The sequence below is a fragment of the Myotis lucifugus genome, unplaced genomic scaffold, assembly GCF_000147115.1.
Source record: "Myotis lucifugus unplaced genomic scaffold, Myoluc2.0 scaffold_98, whole genome shotgun sequence".
NCBI classification, from domain to species: domain Eukaryota; kingdom Metazoa; phylum Chordata; class Mammalia; order Chiroptera; family Vespertilionidae; genus Myotis; species Myotis lucifugus.
In genome coordinates, this window is record NW_005871146.1 from 3010995 (window position 1) to 3027270 (window position 16276).

The 16276-nt window shown below is 44.1% G+C and overlaps 1 protein-coding gene across 6 annotated transcripts; it reads left to right on the forward strand.

Moving 5' to 3' along the window:
- The first annotated feature begins 6 nt into the window (after positions 1-6).
- FBXL14 (F-box and leucine rich repeat protein 14) lies at positions 7-11512 on the forward strand. 6 transcript variants are annotated; one of them, XM_023756714.1, is made up of 3 exons: positions 55-194; positions 296-1303; positions 10730-11511. In XM_023756714.1, exons 2-3 carry the CDS (start codon positions 369-371, stop codon positions 10905-10907), a joined length of 1113 nt encoding a protein of 370 aa, XP_023612482.1. In that variant the 5' UTR covers positions 55-194; positions 296-368; the 3' UTR covers positions 10908-11511. The 6 variants fall into 6 exon arrangements, with proteins under 6 accessions (XP_006092182.2, XP_023612480.1, XP_014314131.1 ...); XM_006092120.3 differs by having other exon boundaries at positions 7-1303; positions 10730-11512; XM_023756712.1 differs by having other exon boundaries at positions 7-1298; positions 10730-11512.
- The last annotated feature ends 4764 nt before the right edge of the window (positions 11513-16276 follow it).

The following is a 16276-nucleotide window of genomic DNA, read 5'->3' on the forward strand; positions in this document are numbered from 1 at the left end:
GTCCGTTGGGCCCCAGGCAGCGGCGGCGGCGGCGGCGGCGGCGGTCGGGGCGAACCGCTCTCGTCGCCTCCTCCCCCCGGCTCCGCGGAGGGGGGAGGAGGAAGATGGAGACCCACATCTCGTGCTTGTTCCCCGAGCTGCTGGCCATGATCTTCGGCTACCTGGACGTCCGGGACAAGGGGCGCGCGGCGCAGGTGTGCACGGCCTGGCGGGACGCCGCCTACCACAAGTCGGTGTGGCGGGGGGTGGAGGCCAAGCTGCACCTGCGCCGGGCCAACCCGTCGCTGTTCCCCAGCCTGCAGGCCCGGGGCATCCGCCGGGTGCAGATCCTGAGCCTCCGCCGCAGCCTCAGCTACGTGATCCAGGGCATGGCCAACATCGAGAGCCTCAACCTGAGTGGCTGCTACAACCTCACCGACAACGGACTGGGCCACGCGTTTGTGCAGGAGATCAGCTCCCTGCGCGCCCTGAACCTGAGCCTCTGCAAGCAGATCACCGACAGCAGCCTGGGCCGCATCGCCCAGTACCTCAAGGGCCTGGAGGTGCTGGAGCTGGGGGGCTGCAGCAACATCACCAACACCGGCCTGCTGCTCATCGCCTGGGGCCTGCAGCGCCTCAAGAGCCTTAATCTTCGCAGCTGCCGCCACCTCTCGGATGTGGGCATCGGGCACCTGGCCGGCATGACGCGCAGCGCGGCGGAGGGCTGCCTGGGCCTGGAGCAGCTCACGCTGCAGGACTGCCAGAAGCTCACGGATCTCTCTCTCAAGCACATCTCCCGGGGTCTGACGGGCCTGAGGCTCCTCAACCTCAGCTTCTGCGGAGGAATCTCCGACGCAGGCCTCCTGCACCTGTCGCACATGGGCAGCCTTCGCAGCCTTAACCTGCGCTCCTGTGACAACATCAGTGACACGGGCATCATGCATCTGGCCATGGGCAGCCTGCGCCTCTCGGGACTGGATGTGTCCTTCTGTGACAAGGTGGGGGACCAGAGTCTGGCTTACATAGCGCAGGGGCTGGACGGCCTCAAGTCACTCTCCCTCTGCTCCTGCCATATCAGCGATGATGGCATCAACCGCATGGTGCGGCAGATGCACGGGCTGCGCACGCTCAACATAGGGCAGTGTGTGCGCATCACCGACAAGGGCCTGGAGCTGATTGCTGAGCACCTGAGCCAGCTCACTGGCATAGACCTGTATGGCTGTACCCGAATCACCAAGCGCGGCCTGGAGCGCATCACACAGCTGCCCTGCCTCAAGGTACTCAACCTGGGACTCTGGCAGATGACGGACAGTGAGAAGGTCAGGTGAGGGTGGCAGCATCAACTCCCCTTGTCCCGCCCTCTTCATCATCCTGTCACCACCACCCTCCCTGCACTCTCAACTCCACATGCACACTTATTCGTAGATCATTGCAGTGGATGAGATGGGACAGTGACACGAAGCCTCAGGCTCATTTTCTCCTCCCTCCTCCAGCATCCCCGCCTGCTTACATGCCCATTCATTGCTTTTGGGGGTTCCTCTGCTACCCCTACCGTACTCCCCTCTCTTTTTCCCTGAGGATGAAGAGAGGACTCAGCTACTTACCTATCCACTTCTCTCTACTGGGGAATGGAGGGGCCGATTGAGCTACTGTATCCCCACTGCGCTGCATTTCAAAATGGGGGTGGGGGTGGGGAGTAACTAGTCCTTTGACCCTGGGGAGTTGAAGAAAATGTCTGCCTTCACTTAAGCTTTCATTTGAATACTGTGATCTGGTTTTTATTTTGAAATGTATGAAATCAAACCCAACTACAACGGCCTTTTCACCCTTCTTCCACTTTGTAGCTAATCCCAGTCTCTTCTCATCATTTCTCTTTTTACAGTACTCTGCTATTCATGCTCATTTCATTTTTTTATTGTCCTTTCTTTTCTTTTTTTAAGAGATTTGAAATCATGGTCCTTTTTTTCTGCTGAATATATTCTATATATTATATATATATAAATTTTATATATATATATGTCTGGCTACCTCGTTTTAGTTTACTTTTTTCTCTGAAGCCCTGGAATTCTACAAGAGAGATATTTTGAGACTAAAACATTTTTGTGCCTAGACTGGAAAGATGCCCATTGCGTTTGTGTCTTTTTTGTTTTGGCTTCTTCCCCACCCCATCCATTCAGTATGTCCCACTTCCACATTTTGGCTATAATTATTTTTCTCTTTGTCCATTGGGATTTGAGAGCCCAACGACGTTCCTAAATCTTGACTTAATTTATAGCACAAATGTGTGGGAGAAATGAGAGTTTGGACTGTTTTGTTTGTTTGAGATGCAGATTGTCTTGAAAATTATTATTATATATGCAAATTCTGCCCTACCCTCACCCTCTTCCAAGTTTCCTCACAAAAAAAGGTCATACAGTGAGGCTTCCTGTTGGAAGCAGAGGAGCAGAGTTGGCCTGCAGAGCCCCTGGGGCTATAATGTGAAGGGGAGGAGACTGAAATTCATGTCTTATCTCTGTTCTGTTAATAAAATGGGAGTTTATGGGTTTTAAAAATTCTGTTTCTAAATGGAGGAGTAGATGACTTTATTTTGGTGGGGGTTGGGACTTGTGGCTTTAAAAAAAATCGCTTTTCAGTAGGATGTATATTTTTGTTGGATTTTTTTGTTTGTTTTTTTTAGAATCCTCCACAGCAACATTCGAGACCATGGAGTTAAAAGAAACCCAGAGACCTTTATCAATTAATTGTACTGTTTGTGAATTTGTATAAATAATAACAAAGATCCTCTTAAAACGTTTATATTCTTACAGTAAAAGGTTAAACTGATATTTATATAATAAAAGAGGAAATATGAAGTATGTTTTTGAAAAAAAAAACACACAAAAAAAACCCCTTGTATCTGTGAATTATTTTGAAGGCAGTGTGTTTGGGTACATGCCAAAGTCAGAGGTGCTGTTTGTGTGCTTTCAAGTAAAAGGAAATAAGACATAGACTTCGGTGTGTCCTATGTGCTATGAGTAAGCTCATGGTTAAAAATGTATCTGTATAAGGTTTACTACTGACATCTAAATGTTTTGTTTTTAGAAATATGGTGAGATTGGAGATTTATATAATTTGGTTTTCAACTGTCAACAAAATGGAAATTTACAGAAACTGAACAAAATGAAACTTTTTTAAAAACCAGATTTGTAAGAGTCACAGTTTCCTCAGAGTAGCCAATTTTTCTTTGGGTGGAAATTACATCTAGGGGTGATGTTCAAAAAACAGGTCGTGAGATATGGAAGTGGGGAAGAAAGATGGGTTTCTTTACACTTTGAGTGGGTGTGGGGAGGATGTGAAATGGTGAAGGCTGAAGGGAACTGAAGCCATTGTTCAGAAAAGTTAAAAGAGGGCTGTCCCTGCTTCCTTGCTCGCTGGCTCAGTCATGCATACTGAATCTCTCAGTGTGAGTGAGGGTCCTAGGGAGAGGAGGAGGGCAGTTCCACCCCTCTTTTTAACATTCTCCTCCAGGCCTGCTGTATTTGAGCACTTTGCTGGGGGATGGGGAGGTTGGCCAGGAGTTCCTGCACATTTGCATTTTAAGCACTTCCAACGCTGAGGGTGAGGGTTCTTAAGACTGTATTTAGGGGCAGATAAATGAAAACCAACAATTTTAGCAAAGCATTCCCTTTGATAGACAATAACTAAATAATCTGACATTCTGTGGTTGGACTTTGGAGATGGAAGAGTATAAATGCTGCTCAAACAGCGAAGTAATTTATATTCCTGGTTCACATAGATCTTTCATAGTTGTTTCTGAAAAATTTTTTTAAACAAAAAGTACCGATCCCAGCAACAGCTGATAAGAGTGGTATAAAACTTTCCTGGATAAGCACCTCTTTCCAGGAAGAGAGCTAGAACCCGGTTTCTCTTGGATAAGATTGCTTTGTACAATGTCCAAGCCTTCTGCTTGAGCATATCACAAAAGCTGCATTGTTCCTTTTTGAAGAGCCTTCATAATTGGGTCTAATTGAGCCTGACACTAAATCCATCTTCCTTTTCTTTGGGGAAGGTGTGGCTCTCTCCCCTTTTAGGTTACAGTACTTACTGCCTGCAAGGGGGTGCAGGGGGAGTGTGAACCCTAGTCAGAAGTAGGGATTTTGAGTTAGGGTCAGTTTTCTAATTTAGCATTTGACACTACTATACATGAAGGTCACATAAACTGTAGGTTCTTCGACTGTTTTTCTTTTTCCAAGAGACTGCATGGCTGTACAGATTGTCAATAAAAATGTGGGCACCTCCTAAGTCCTAGGCTCTGTGCTCACAGTCTTCATTTTTAAAAAAATATATTTTATTGATTTTTTACAGAGAGGAAGGGAGAGAGATAGAGTTAGAAACATCGATGAGAGAAACATCGGATCAGCTGCCTCCTGCACACTTCCTACTGGGGATGTGCCCGCAACCAAGGCACATGCCCTTGACCGGAATCGAACCCGGGACTCTTCAGTCCACAGGCTGACACTCTATCCACTGAGCCAAACCGGTTACGGCCACAGTCTTTATTTTAATACCCCAAATAATCCTACCAACTGTAACTGGAAGGGTTTTATGCTTCTCTGTTTTGTTTGGTTTTTACTCTAAAGGTTAAATACAAGCTTGACAAAAGGTTGGTAAATTAATATTTGAAAGTTAAAGATCCTGAGCCTAGTGTCCTCATCCTGAACTAGGCATACTTAATATATCTGCAGTGTCTCTGGGAAAGATGAATAAACCACTTTCATCAGTCAAGGTTAACTTATCTCTCAACCTTTTTGGATAGGAGAAAAGGAATAAGTATTGAGAACCTGTAGTGTACTTTGCATGGTACTTCTCCTTTTAGTCCTCAAAGCAACCTGCTGAAAGAGTTACGCTTTTCCAATGAAGTATACTATTTCCCTTAAGTTACCCCACTACTGGTTGAGGGGAGCCAGAACTCAAACCAGGTCCATTTCTGAAGTCCAGCTCCCTTCTGCTCTATGAGGAGATTTAGTTATTATCATACCTTGGTTCCCAGTAAGGAAACCTCACAGGAGTGGAAGCTATTTAAGTAGTGTCGACATGCTTATGCTGCAGGACATAGGGGGTTCAATCTCCACCATACCTACAAGCATGGAACATGCTTTTAAAGAATAGATGCACTAAAGAAAATGAGTTGATACATATTTTGTGGGTGGTACAAAAGTTAAAAGTCAAGGGTAATTTTAAGAATAACAGAAAAAACCTGGTTCAGGTATTTGCTAAAATTTCAGAACTGAAAAACCAAAGTAGGAAGTCTGTAAACTTTATCATCTCAAATTAATAAACCTCAAGAAAAACTCTTTGGGTAGTAGTTAAGACAGGGTTCCACATACCTTTCTTTTCTAAGTCTTATCGGGCAGTAGCCCTGTAAGGTCTGTATTGAAAAGATTATTTATAAATGTAACTGTGGGGTTCAGACAGTTTCTCAGCCCCTAAGGACCATGGTGGGCCTCTAGCTAAGAGAGCTGGGCGTGTTACATAATTCTCTCAGCTATGGACTCCTTCCTGCTGAATTCCTCAGTCCTAAGGCGGGGGAGGGCCCACTTGATTGATTCCACATTTGCTAACAGGGACAAGGATGCTTGCCTAACTTACAGTACATCCTTAAATAGTTAAGGAAACTGAAACTGTTCATATTCTTTCATGATTTAAATCAACAACAAGGACCTGAAGAAGCAAATGTTCCTGTTAATGGAGTTTCTTTATAAAGGTAAGAACTGTCTTCAATAAGGACACATGATATATAAATTGAGACTGGCTTTTCCCCAAATCCTGCTGCTTCCTGCAGTGGTTACCAGGTAGATGCTGGTCTTGGGATGGAAAACCTTTCACTTGGGCTTAGAGAATTCGAGCCCAGGTTATCAAAGGGGTAAGGGTAGGGGCCTCCAGGGACCACTGTTTCCCAAGTGTAAGAGTCTTTTGAGTAAAACATCAGATTAGTGAAACAAAACCAAGACCTCATGTAGCTTCTGACAACCAGCTTTTCCCAGTCCCTGAGAGCCCCTGGCTGCTCTGCTGTGCACGGGGGCTATAGAAAGCCATCTAGGAGTTGTCCCCTCTGTTGTCTTTTCTCTTCCCTGCAGCAAACACTGCTCCCTTTTAAATGTTAATTATATCCCTTTACTAGAGGGCAAGACCTAAATTTTGTGCCACTGTGAACCCCTGAGGAGTCAGGGGTAAGGCTTTTTATTATTAATGTGTATCATGTGTAAAGCACAGGATTTGAAATTGGGAAAAAAAATTGGGGGGAAAAAAGGCTACAAACTTAAGCTGATGCTTAGACCACACATTTATCTCACTTTCATCCACGTATGTATTCAAATATTAGGTAGCAAATCTTTTGAAAACTGAATGTTGTGAAACATGAAACATTCATACTTGGATCAGTGCCAACTATTAATAATTTAGACCTTATCAAAGGTAAGTGCACACTCAGACTAAGACCATATGTTACTCTCAGTCTTGGGTAAAAAAGGGGTATTTCTAGACAACTGGCAAGTTTAAATGTCCACAGATGATCAGTTTCAGTCTTTTTCTCTTTTCCAAGGATTGCTCTGATTTCACCTGGGGGTGGTGCCTATACCCACCCAGCACATTGGGTGCGAGGTAAAGCCAAGTCTTCTAGTCCAGGTGCATGAGAAAGTAAGCTTGAGGTCTCAACTGCGCAGCACCAGAGCTGGGGTATGTTTAGCATCCCCTCAAATAAAAGCGAGTAGAAGTGGGATTCCCCTGCCTGCTGTTTGTTAACCCAAAAAAGTACTTTTTTTTTTTTTTAAGGCAAGCTTTTATTATTGCATTACTTTTGCACTTGAATTGTTTGAAAGACAAATGCTACATATTCTTGTAAGTTTGCTTTTATTTGTGATAGTGGAAAACAGTCTCAATTACAAAGAAGAGAAGAATGAGATCTCCAGTAGCAGGAAAGAAACCCAGGTGAGACTGTTAGGGATGTGAATGTGGTCTGCTGGAAGAATTTAGTCATAACACTAAATTCTCTGTCTCAAAGTTTCTGTTTTCCCAAATCTGGCAGGGATTGTACGTTTAATTTCATAAATGGGGAAAGAGGCTTGGCAAGGGTGAAAAGATCGTGCCTAGGTGATATGAAGAGTCAATATCAGAACCAGGGCTGCTCCAGGCTTTAATGACCACATGCAAGAGTGATCGACATGCAGGTAGCTCTTTGATCTTTCCCTGAGACATTGCAAAGCGCTGTCCTGATCCCTTGCTTCAGAAAAATGGTGAACCAGAGCATATTTTCTTTGGGAGTAAAAAAAAAAAAAAAAAAACCAAATGCTGGAGGTTACTACTATTAAATTATGCAAACACAGATATACATGATTTGCAAGCATTATATATAGGGCTATTCAAGAAGCCAAAACTAGTACAAGTTGGTAAATGGGCTATAGGGTATCCAAGTAGCTAGTAGTGTCAGATCTGTCACCTGTTATCCTCAGAGGTCTTGAACCAGTTTCTAAAACACTGCTTTGTGACAAACAGTAATGTGATGTACAAACACTGGAAGTCTGGGTTTGTAATAGCCTCAAAGCTAAGAACTTCCACACGTTTAAGACATTTACAAGTGTATGTCATGCAATCCTTTTATAAAGTAGAATTGAGTGTGGGAACACTATTTTCATGCAAGGATAAAAGGGCTTGACTTCACAGATGTTTTAGTTACAAATCCCTCTTGTCTAGTAAGAGTAAAAGGGTCTAATTTGTTAATATTGGGCAGCCTCTTATGTTTATTACTCCTCAATTTATGTAATCCACACTCCAGAAGGATCAGGTCTAGCACACAGCTGTCTGTCAATAATCATCATGGATCCAAGTTAATGGAATTAGACCGTGGGAAAATAGATCTTTGAGACTAGATTAATTTTTTTAATAAATAGTGTGGAATTACTCAATATGGCTTGGAAATCATTGTTTTCCTCATACAAAAAGGGTATGAAAATGTTTACCACAAACATCCATAATATTTATCTTTAGGAAATCTTTACCTCAGGAATAGCTGCCTCCTGCTTCCAGTTTGTTTTTTGAGAAGTGCTCTCTAAATGGGGGCTGGGGAGGAGGGCGAGTCCTGACATTCCTAAGAATCTAGTAAAATCACCGAGGCTAAATTTAGACAGATGGGTAAAATAAGAACAGGATTACAATAGTTAAACCCCTCAGATTTTTAATGTTCTTAGATGCCTTCAGTATTTTAAACCTTAGCTTCATAGCTCAAAAGCCCACTTTTGTGAACTACCCCCCCCCAAAAAAGGACTAGCAAACAATATGAAAATGACAAAATTAAAGTGACAATTTCCAATTCTTCTAGTTCATTTCAAGCGCACAAATTTAAACTGTTTTAGGAATCTGTAAAAACAGTACAGCCAGGTTCTGTGGTCTCCTGAGTTTCATGAAGCTTGTAGGAGGCCTTCACATTTTCTGAGCCTGGAAGAGATGACTGGTTCTCCCAACTCTAGCTGGTGTCTGCACTTGAGCTCAGAGTCAAAAGGCGACAATCAGAACAGCGTAACCCAAAGGAAGGCAGCTGGCCTTTTTTCCATACATGCAGGTCTCATTCTCAGTGCAATCACAAGAAGAACTGCAGAAATTCACCACCGTAAGCCTGAACAGGGTTTCAGCACACAGCCTCATCACTGCTTACTTTAGAAATAAAAATGTGTACATGCAAGTTAGGATATAGAGGTCAAGCACTACACTTTATTGAGAGGCAGGGGTGGGAAATCATTTTTGTCTCCTGGATTGTTCCTTGACCTCTCCCATCGCCCCCCAAAACCAAAAAACGCCTCCCACCCGCTCACACAATTCACCCTCCCACTGTGATGCAGCTATGAATTGTGCCCACATCAGTGTTAGGAGCTGGAAGTCCCACCTTGTATTTTTCTTTACCTCAAGGTTATTAAGACAATTTTAGGGTCCACTATGAGGAAGAAAATGTACAGTTAATGCAAAACTAAATGTTTGTTTCTCAATGTGGAAGATGGAAAGTGAAAAAATGAAATTTATTTATCCACAAAGTCTGCAAATCCTGTGTTTTGTCAGCAGGCGGCAGCATTGCCTGTGAGTTGGCTATTTCCAGTGGGGCGCTACAGCCTCCCTCTGACTACTGCCCGCTGGCCACCTTCGGTCCCCTGCCGCACACCCCAAAAAGAATTTCCCCAGGTGTAAGACTTAACAGAAGGGAATTTCATGTCGCCAAAAAGATGAAATGGAATTTTAAGACATCAGTGAAACTACTCAAAGGAACCTAGGTGCTGAGCACTTTGTTTTTTGGAGCAAGTTAACAGATGCAGCCCCCTCATAAAGGTTCTGGGTTTAGCCAGCAGCTCTCTGCTTTGGGTAGCCATGGGAATGAGACATCAGCTCCTTTTTCTTAAAGACCATCTCATTCAAATCCTGTTAGATTGTCATATTTGGGAAGTATGAGGGAACAAATGGGGAAAATTTTTAGTCATACGTGAAGATACCAATTTTAATAGCAAGAGCAAAAGTGCTAGTTTATTACAAAAAATAGAAAGTGTATTCTCTGTGATGAAAAATTCTAAAGATCTTTTGAGGAAAAACAAAAATATTTTAAAAATTTTAGGAGTATCTATTTTTTATTATTAAAATTAGTATCTTTATTTGCCCAGATGAAACAACTTTATAAAATCTAAGAGTATCTATGAAACTGAAAATGATTAAGGGCCCTGATAAAGAAGTAAGTTTGCTCACTTTAAAGTCCTCCTATGGAACATAGACCTTAGGAAAAGGTAGCAGAAATTAAAGAGAAAAACTTCTGAGCCAACTTGGCCAGATTCCATAAAATACACAATGAGGGAAGAAAGGCCTTTGGGCTCTTACCCTCTTGCAACTCAGTAGCCTAGCCTCAGGGAATCAAAGCATGAACCCAAAGGGCATTTGGGGCAAATATGGAATAAAAATGTGGAAGGTGGAAGACGGAAATCCCCTGTGGCAACTCCTACCAAGCTGTATTAGCTGGATGAGGCACAGCTCATTAGCTCCGTGATACAAAGATCAGTTCTGGTTAGAGAAGAAGAGAGGAAGGATGTTTCTGGAACTCAGGGCCCAGACATGAAGCAGATTGCCATTCCTGGCACCATCCATGAAGGTCTTACAAAAGCAGACAAGCCCCTGGGTGCTTTATAAGTCCCTGGGTGAACCCTGCCATTGTTAGTGACCATACCAAATGAATACAGATTTGGGGAAAACAACCCCAATAAAGAAAAGAGGAGGTAGAGGAATGAAAAAGAGACCATGTATCTATCATTCCACATGAAGCAGAGGAGGAGGAAGCACAGGACAGGTGAGGAGCCAGGAGGATAAAGACACAGTACATGAAATTAAGTGAGGGAGAGTGGGGACCAGGAACCACCAGCCATGCCTAAAAGTGATCCTCAGGGTGAACTGGGAGGGCTGCTCTTCGATTTGCAGTCTCAAGATCAGCTCGCCTGGGCATGCACATGTTTCAAGAAGACAGGCTCTCTTTCTTTCGTTGTCTGAATCTGACTCGAGACACAAATTTCGACCAATAGGCCGCCAGGCTGGCCAGAGGTGAACCTGTGATGAGGGAATGGGTGGGGGATGATGGCAGCACAGACCGAAACGTCCTGCTCAGACCCTGCACCCGCCTCAGCCACTGGTGTGCCAATGTGCCCATGGCAGCCAGGATGAACGCTGTGTTTTACCCACTGTCCCGTTTTCACAGGGGACAAGCAAGGACGACAGTGTCTACAGGGAGGAACAGAAAGCAAGTGTTTCCAGGGCAGGCTCTGAGAGATGCCCTCACACAGGCCCTTCAGGCAGCAGTCTGCTCCAGTGACGGACACCACCCACCAACCCCACAACTCAGGCTCCCACACTCCGTCCTGGCCCAGAAGGTATAACTGACGGCTCTTGTCATCCCAAGAAGACAGAGATTCTATTTTAGGTGACATTCCCCAAAGCCTCACCCGAGAGCACAGTCGCAAATCCACACCGCCTGGACGCTTATTTGCAGACTGGGCGGCCACTGCTGCTGTTTTCGTAACCTTCCTCTGTCTTCTCAGTCCCTCCCTCACAAAAACAAAGGTGCCCACACAGGCATCTATTTGCTCTTTAAAGTAACCAGCCACTTCTGGGGTTCTTAATTTCCTATTGCCGTCTGTGGAGAGTGAAGAGGGGCACGGAGAGGGCTGTGGTGGGGGGATTCCAGGTGACATAGACACACATAACCTGTAATGAAGCAAGTCTTACGGCCTCTTACACACCACCAAACAGGACTCATACATTACCTTGCAATCCTCCCTGATTTGGTTGCCTTCCCCTTGATGGCCCAGAGTTTAAGCCGCCTGTGCCCTTCCCAAGCCCCTTAGTTCCCACTCCTGTGTCCATTCGAACTTCGGTACCTGCCGGGAACCTGCAGAGAAACTAAGGCACTTGTGTGCAAGGGGCTACGAATACCTTCCCACCCTTCCACTGGTGCCCAAAGCAAACCTGCTAAGGCTAATCTCCCCCTCACTTGCAGCTCAACAGCTTTTCTCCTTTAAGCCCCTGATAATGGTTTTACTAAAATCCCCTTTTGATGGAAAAAATCCCAGCTGGACATTTCAGGCCTCTGCACAATGTACAAGTCTGCAGGTCTTTCCCTACCTCACAAAGGCCTCTAATCAAGTGGAAAATGTGCTGGAGGCCAGAGGTTTGGGTCTGCAATTATTTTTTAAGGGATTACTAGAGAAGAATGGGGGGCAGCGAGGACCTCCCCCTGCTTTGTTTCCCATGTGGCCCTGCTTTGAGACATACTGAGCCAGCAGTAGCTGCCCAGATCTTCAGCACAAGAGCCTCATCTCTTCCTTCTCTGGTGGAAGGATGTCATCTTTGAACACCATCACTTCAAAAAGATTTAGAGAGTTTGGAAGCAACATGCAGGTCCTATTCTGACTCCATTTAAAGCTCTTTCTTAGAAACCCACTATGGAACAGGATCTCCTGTGTGGGGAGAACACTCATTCATTAACCTCTAACCCTGCTCTGTATGCAGAGGGGAGAGTTCACACCGAGTCCATAAACTGCTAAGATTGAGGGCATTCAGTAAGGCTTCCCAGGCTGTGGAGGGCAAAAGGTCATGTTCCCAATCTTGCCAGATATCCTTCGTCTTATTTGTACACATTGACCCTTCCCCTCAACACTGAGCAAATACCCAGGAAACTCCTAATGTAAAACATGGATTAAAATATAAAATGCCAACCATTTTTATTACCCTATTTGGAATCTTTGTTTAAAAATGTGCACTATGGGAGAGAGTCTCTCTCCTCTGTGTATCATGAAGGACCATCTTTGATGTCATCTATACACGAATGTTCATGAAGGATTAACTGATAAAGATGAACATTTCAGGCTGGCCCTAAGTTCTCATCATTCTCTTTCAGCACACAGACTGCTCATTCTTCTAAATCCACCTGGTTAGTGATGTATGCAAATACCCAGTAAAAAGGAAATGATTACCAATTCCTAAACTCATTCTGGGATGATCAAGGATTAGGCAGTTCAGCTCTGAAAGTTAGAAGTCAACATGTATTTCAAAATAAATACCAGGCTTTCTTCAAAGTCCCTAATATACCTTTGGTCAAAAACAAAACCAAACCAAAAAAACCTACAAAATTCCAAAACACCAACTCTAGTCTGCTTTTATCTGTACGAATACTTCATTGACATATTTTCCTTATTAAGTTTTCAGTTTTCCCCCAGAAGAACCCTACACAATTGAGAACTGGATGGAGAGAAGCACACTTATTACATTTAATATATTACATTTAATACTTAATGCAAATATCATGTTAGTATTTTATTATGTTGACCTTCATACTTCTTTTAGTGGGTGTTATTGGAGGAAGGGACTATATAGTTGCCCCCAAAAAAGCAAGTGAGGGTGGATCCCTGGAGTCCTCTTCCCAAATAATGGCAGAGAGGTTTGCTGAATCACTTCTGCTGTTTATCAAGATGTGGTGACAGCTTTCTCCAGGAGGGAATAAACTTCTTCCTACTTTAGTTGAAGATGTACTTCTTCAGAAAGATGAACTGAAACATTCAAGGGCATCAAAGGACACAGTGGACTGCCTCTACTGGGGCCCGACTTGAGATAAGTCTGCCTTACAGGAGAGTTGCTCCAAGCTTCTCTCCGGACACACTTCCTGAGTCACTGCTCAGCTGCCTATTTACTTATCACCACTATTTTGGGGTTCATCAATATTCTAATACTTCTCTGCCCTTTTTACAAACTATATTGAACAAAATACCATTTGTTTCAGAAGTCATTCTTCCTACCAACAACAATTTAGGAAAGAGTAAAATAGTAATTTGGAAGCAATAATTGAATAGAATAGTGACAACAATGCATCTCAGATTTTTCAGGGCAGTGGGAAATTTTAGTACTTTGGAATGTAAACATCTTTCAGACTCTCATTGGATCATACAGGTTTCTAAAAACCAACTTAAGACCAACTTCCTTCATTTTCTATTCAAAAAACAAGATGAACATATTTAGAATTAAGAAGTATAAAGTATAAAGGGATAATTAAATTATATCTTGAGGTTGAAATGTTATCAGTTTTTAGTTCATTGTGTCCAACTGGCATACCTAAAATAGTTGGGAAATGCCCTTGAGTCCACAAAAAAGATATGCAATATTTTGTCTCCAGATTGCACAAAGTGCGGTCACCTACAGGGAGAAAGGGAGCCTCACTTCTCTGTAGTGCTTTTTCTAGCTCCTCCTTTCATGCTCTTGATAACCAAAGGCTACATCCAACTACTTCTGCTCAAATTGCCTGTGTTGCATCACTGTTTCTGAAATTCTCTCTGTTCACTCATGCACGTACTTGTCTGGGTCCCCTAACTCTCTAGACTGGCAACTCCATGCCTAACACCTGCAGGCTCTCCCAGGAATGGCTGCACTGCAGGGTGCTCTCTGCTTCCCCCGAGCTGCCCTCCAAATCCATCCCCAGTACTCCCAATCTTCCAAACTCACGGAGGCCAGATGAGTGATAACTGTCATTATTGTATTTGATTGGCAATCTCTACACCACAGTTTTTAAATATTTACTAAAATATGCCTGCCTATTTAAGGCTGTTCTTAAAAGTGATACATAAACCCTTATTTCAAAAAATTCTTATTAAAAACAATCATCCAGAATAGAAAGATTTGGATGACAAGGCAAAATTGCCCTTCAGTCCTCATGAAATACCACTTCCTTCCCTTGAGGTGCCTCAGGTGACAGAGTGGGCTGGGTCCATTTGGACCCAACTCCAGCTTTGAGTGGCTAACAGTGGTGACAAATGCCCCAAATGTGGGTCTGGTACAGAATCTTATAATGACTTGTATGGTATCTTGAAATTAAGCATTTGTCAGCGTAAGTTAAGCTCCCAATGGATCTATGGTAATTGGGCAATATTAAAAATATCTCTCCCCAGGTCTCCTGCTTAAGAAATCTCTTCAAGTTCCTCTCTGGGAACCCTGTGAGTTTATCTACATAGTGCTGACAGTCAAGTGGCAGGACTGATAAGCTTGTGCTTGGCTTTATCAGTTATAGAGTTAAAACTACTTTAGGAGCCTATAAAAAGGCTAACAAATAAATATTCCTTTTGACCAACACAATCAACCCTCGTTCACAATCACAAAATCCTGCTGGTTTATTGGGAATAATTGCTAACTAATAGTTAAAATGCTAGAGTTTATGAATGACTTTTTAAAAACTCAAATTAGTGTGGATTCAAGGCTGTCTTTCACTTAGTAAATATTTATTTGGCATCTATTACAGGCTGGAGTCCTGTGCCAGGGCTGCGATACAGAGGGACGTCTCACACTTACTTGTAGAGGTCTGCTTTCTTGAGTGGGAGAGAAAGAAGCAGAGTTTCACTGGGAACTGCTCCCAACCCACAGCCTGATTTATCTGCGCCGCAGCCTGTAATCTAGATATGCCCATGGGAGTGTGTCCCATGTGTGTTTTAGAAAAAAAACAACAACACACACAAGACGAGTTGGGGTGGCTGTTTCACCAAGTTCTCAGTGCAGGAGGGAACCAGCCAGCGGCGGATAAGGAGGCAAAACCGAGGTTTATATAAACACAATACTAATCTCCCTCTCACTTCCCCAGAGGGTGACAGCCCCGCTCCTATTCCAAGCCTGAAGGCTGGCCTCATGGTCTCTCCCCCACCTCCTCCAGGCTGCCCGAGATGTCAATTTCAACCTGATTCCACTGGTACAAAAATACTGAGTGAGGGGCTACACAACCCAATGGCCGGCAGGTCTCCTCCCCCCACCCCCACCCCTACCCCCACCCCCACCCCGAATCACTGAACTGCCAACCTGCCTTTAGCCGGCCAGTCAGCTTAGCCTGTCTGGACTTTATCAGCGTAGCACAAGCTAAAAAGTTTCCAAGGGAGGTCTATCTAGCCAAACCAGGTCCTTGACGTAAATGACTACAGGGATGGGCAAAAGTAGGCTTACAGTTGTGAGTATGTGAAAGTTTATTCTTGTATTATTATTTATTAATTACTGTATTATTTAGTTGTATTCAACTCTAAACCTACTTTTTGCCCATCCCTGTATTCAAATTATTTTCTGCTTCATGTCCAGTAATTTTGTTTTATTAGAAAAAGAGTCTGTGAGGAGAAAAGGAAATATTTAAGGTTTCCTCCTGCTGTTCAAAGCTAGTTAAATGTAAACAGAAAAAACCTGTTGGGCTGCGTATGATTTGTCATGTGTCTTAGCGCTGACACAAACACACACACCGGCAGGCTTCACAGCCAGGGAAGTCCCACCCCAGACAGGACCTTCTCCACCCAAGATCCTGCAAAGGGAGAAAGTCTGTGCCCAACCTGCAGACCACTCTGTAATGATTCCCCAGGACCTAAGCACAGACAGTTCCTCAAAGACGTGGCCACAGAGACGGTGACCCTCATCACTCTTCCTCTAACGTGCACATGAAAACCAGCCCCACACACTCCACTCACTGTCTGCCTCCTGAGAAGCCACCAGGTGCCTTCGTAAGCTCCCACGAATGTCAGCTCCAGACACTGAAACAGAGCATGGACCGGAGCCAACCGCCACTCCAGGGGCAAGGACTCAGTGCGCTGGGGAGGGGGGGGAGCAGGGGGGTGGATCCTACTGGAGCACTGATACACTGGAGGCTGTTGAGCGGCATAATCTTAGTGACCAATGAAGAGGAGGACTTTTTCCTCCAGGGAATTCTGAGAGCACAAGTGGTCAGCATCACTCAAAA

What these genes read in the sequence shown, in the direction of transcription:
- FBXL14 (XM_006092120.3), top strand. Translation starts at nt 105, where the DNA reads ATGGAGACCCACATCTCGTGCTTGTTCCCCGAGCTGCTGGCCATGATC. An exon ending in ACGGACAGTGAGAAGGTCAG is followed by an intron (nt 1,304 to 10,729) that starts GTGAGGGTGGCA and finishes CCGTTTTCACAG; the next exon opens with GGGACAAGCAAGGACGACAG.